Here is a 3,703-nt window from a genome sequence, read left to right as displayed (position 1 = left end):
ATGTTTTGAGAATGATGAGGGAAACAAATGTACAAAAGTGCTTGACACAATGGATGTATGTGTGGATTGTGATAAGAGTTGTACAATCCCCCAATAAAAGGAATAAAAATTAAAAACGGTGTTATTAATAGTTGCCTGGATATCTTATAGAAGCATGTCCAATTGACATACATAAAATAATTGGCCAAAACACTAACATATTATTGCTACAATAAGACTGGTTTCAATAAATGGGGGGCCCTAAGTTTATTTGTATGAACTGTTGGAGCAATTTAGACACTCATGCATACCTTATGTTCTGACACTGACACCTGGCACATGTAATACTTCTTTAAAATGATGTCAGCTTAATGAAGGTGGACAGTGCTTAGGTTCAATGGTCTCCGCTTTGCCCTAAGTGAGCATTGCTACCAAGACATTGGCAGCATTTACAGCTGCTTTCCTCAAGAAGATTCCGGACTAGCAAAGCCTTGCAGGCTGAAGTTGAGGTTTCAGCTTTAGTAGGTGGACTGAACATTCCATGTTTTGTTATCAAATTAAGAAGGTAGAATGTGAAGATGATCTCCTCCCTCTTGTTTTATGATTCAGCAGTTTTAACTCTTACAGGGACCATAGAAGGTACACTGACTTTGAAATCAGACAATCTGCCTTTAGGTCCCAGATTTGCCACACAACACACACACACACAGCCATTGACTCATAGCAACCCTATAGGACAATGCAGAACTGTTCCTTAGGGGGTTCTAAGACTGCCAATCTTTATGGGAGCAGACAGCCTGATCTTTTTCCTGAGCAGCAGCTGATGGGTTTGAACCGTTTACTCTGAGATTCGTTTACTCTGAGATTAGCAGCTCAATGCTTAACCCACTCTAGATTTGAAAACACAGCCTTCTAAGCCTTAGGCCATAAAATAGGGGAGAATACCTGCTCTAGTAATTTGATGTTATACATATTTTTGTAAATCACAGTAATACTTTATGTAAAAAAAATTATTCTTAATACCTACCTAGTATGTCTTCTCTTTATTTAATTATTAGTCCTTTAAAATACTTGGTTGTTAACCAAAAGTTTGATGGTTCAAAGCTCTGAGCCACCAGTGGCTTCTCGGAAGGAACAATCGGTAATCTGTGGCTGTGAAGATGAGAGCCCGGGAAACCCTATGGGGCAGCTCTACCCTGTCACACAGGCTGGGGTAGAGGTGGGGTTGATTCCATGGCACACAACAACAACATTATGGTTTGGGGGCTCTCCAATAGCTTTCATACTTTTCCTGCTATTTTCTTCAATAACACAACCAGGTCTACTAGTCCTAAAAGACGGAGGTAGTTATACAGCATTAAGCCTATCCCCACGAAAGCCAAGAAAGTTCTAAATTTCCACCTATTACCCAGCCTTCTGTTATCCAATCCTTTTTTCAAATTATGCCCTGATTTAGCAATCAGATGCTTGGTACTTACTTAGAATGGACTTGGGCACAGGGAAGAACTCCCCATACTTCTTGTTAAAACCTTGTGCTAGATCTTGAACTAGTTCCATGTGCTGGACTTGATCCTCCCCGACAGGAACGTGTGTGGACCTTTAATAAAAGACAGGCAGAGTAGTCACTCAGCAAGGCTCCTGCTTATACTGAAATGATATTGCAAGCAGCTGCGTTGCTGTGCCTCTTTCATTGTTGGTGTTCAACAAATGTTCCCCAACTACAGAGGGAATGTTGAGACACAAGTCTTTATCTATGTCTTAGACAAATGCCAAAGAGATATTTGTCTATTCTTGTTTTGCTTCTTCCATAGCAGAAAAATACAGCCATCAGCACCACAGTGACGGGATCTTGCTGGGAGAGAAGAAGAGTATCTTAAATAGCACATGCGCTCAGCATAACTACATTTTAAGACTACGCTTCATTCGCTCGGCCCGTCAGTGCGTATTATTTCAGCCCTTAGCCAGATGGTTTTGCCTCAGCTTTCATTCCACCCACTCTCATATCAGAGATGGCAGAAAGCTTTCAGGCAAGTCTCCCCCACTGTCAGAGAGCTGTGGCAACTCAGGATGTGTTTGGAATCTATTAGTTTATTTTCAAGTAAATTTTAATCATGGGGCCCATGGTAAGCTGCAAGGAAGTTAAAGTAAACGAATAAAATCTTGAGCACAACATAAATGGATCTCAAACAAAAAACAGTATGAATGAACAAAAGCAAGTTGTGGAAAACACAGAGAATATGCTGGCATCAATGCAAATTTTAATAAAAGTACACATGAAAATACCATATGAAGTTTATAGAAACCTATATCTTTAGTCATTATAAGTAAAAAAATAGACACAAGAAGACTCCTCTCCTTCCAAATTCATGATCATAACTGACCCTAGAAAGGAAAGTGAGAGAATGGGTCTGGAAAGGGGACATCAATTTTATCTGTGATATTTTATTTTATTTAAAAATAAAGTTCAGCAGATGAATGAATAAACACAATGAGGTATGTACACACAACGGGCTACTTTGAAGCCATACAGAAAAATGAAGCTCTAGCGCACGTCACAACAGGGAAGACCCGTGAAGACATAATGCTGCACACAAAGTCAGTGACACAGAAAAATATTGCATGACCTCACTTACATGAAATACGCCATTAGCTAAAGACCGAAGGAAGCCTCCCTGGTGGTTACCATGGAGGGAGGGCAGAGGGTCGGTTTGATTTGGGAGGCACCCAGATTATGGTGAGGAGCCCTGGTGCCCTAGTGGACTATCTGATGGGCTGCTCACTACAGGTCAGCAGTCTGAAACCACCAGTTGAGCTCTGTGGAAGAAAGAGCAGGTTTCCAGCTCCTGCAAAGAGTTCGTCTGGGAAACCCAGGGGGCAGTTCTCCTCTGTCCTGTGCTGGGTCCCGTGACGTCTCCACTGTTCTTGTTCGTTTGAGCCCGTAGTAGCAGCCACTGTGTCAAGCCATCCCATTTGGGATCGTTCTCGATTTCTGCTGGCCCTCTACTTTAACCAAGGATGAAGTCCTTCTCTGGGGGTTGCTCCCTCCTGGATACGTGTCCAAAGTACATGAGATGAAGACCTATCACCTTTACGCCTAAGGAGCCTTCAGAGTGTACCTCTTCTTTGTTAGTTCGTCTGGCCAGTTCATGGTGTAGGTACTATTCTTCAACAACACCAGAATTCAAAGGAATCGATTTTCTATTGACCTTCTTTACTGTTGCAGGCCAGGCAACTGAAGTACCATGGCTTTGGTCAGGCACCCCTAACGTTCTCCAGGGGACATCTTTGCTTTGGGACAATCTTAGGAGACGGAAGGCAGCAATAATAATTGTAATATCTGTATGTTCAGTTTATCATGATAAGGCTCATAGGTCTAGCTGTAAGGAGTTTTGCTCTCTTTTGGTTGAGGTGTGATTAGCATTGCCGACTGTGGTCTTCGGCCTTCATCACTAAATGTGATAAAGTAATCCCATTGTGTCAGGTGTATCTCACAGGTTGTTAGTGAGTTTTCTTCTCCACCTGATATCAAGTTGTTCTTCAAATTGCCCAGTTCCTTACTATTTGCCCAGCATGAATTGAACAAGCACGGTGAAAAGAGACAACCCTGACACACACTTTCTCATTCTAACACAGGTAGCATCCCCTTGTGTGTTAGGCTGGTTTCTCTAGAGAGGCAAAACCTGTGACAGTTGTATGTGTTTGCATATAAAAAGAGCTTTATATA

The 3,703-nt window shown here is 41.9% G+C and overlaps 1 protein-coding gene across 1 annotated transcript in view; it reads right to left on the bottom strand.

Moving 5' to 3' along the window:
* Positions 1–3,703, bottom strand: part of WARS2 (tryptophanyl tRNA synthetase 2, mitochondrial) — a 102,415-nt gene that overhangs the window by 3,433 nt on the left and 95,279 nt on the right. Inside the window, exons 5-6 of the mRNA XM_045283715.1 lie at positions 1,458–1,576; positions 291–346 (exon numbers count right to left, since the gene is read on the bottom strand). Coding sequence (XP_045139650.1) covers positions 291–346; positions 1,458–1,576 — 175 coding nt within the window. The remainder of the gene's footprint in view (positions 1–290; positions 347–1,457; positions 1,577–3,703) is intronic.

Source organism: Echinops telfairi, unplaced genomic scaffold (assembly GCF_000313985.2).
Source record: "Echinops telfairi isolate 266 unplaced genomic scaffold, ASM31398v2 ScPeMD7_7466;HRSCAF=8504, whole genome shotgun sequence".
Classification (NCBI taxonomy): domain Eukaryota; kingdom Metazoa; phylum Chordata; class Mammalia; order Afrosoricida; family Tenrecidae; genus Echinops; species Echinops telfairi.
Note: the sequence above shows the minus strand (reverse complement) of the source record. Positions and strands in the feature narration are given on the sequence as shown.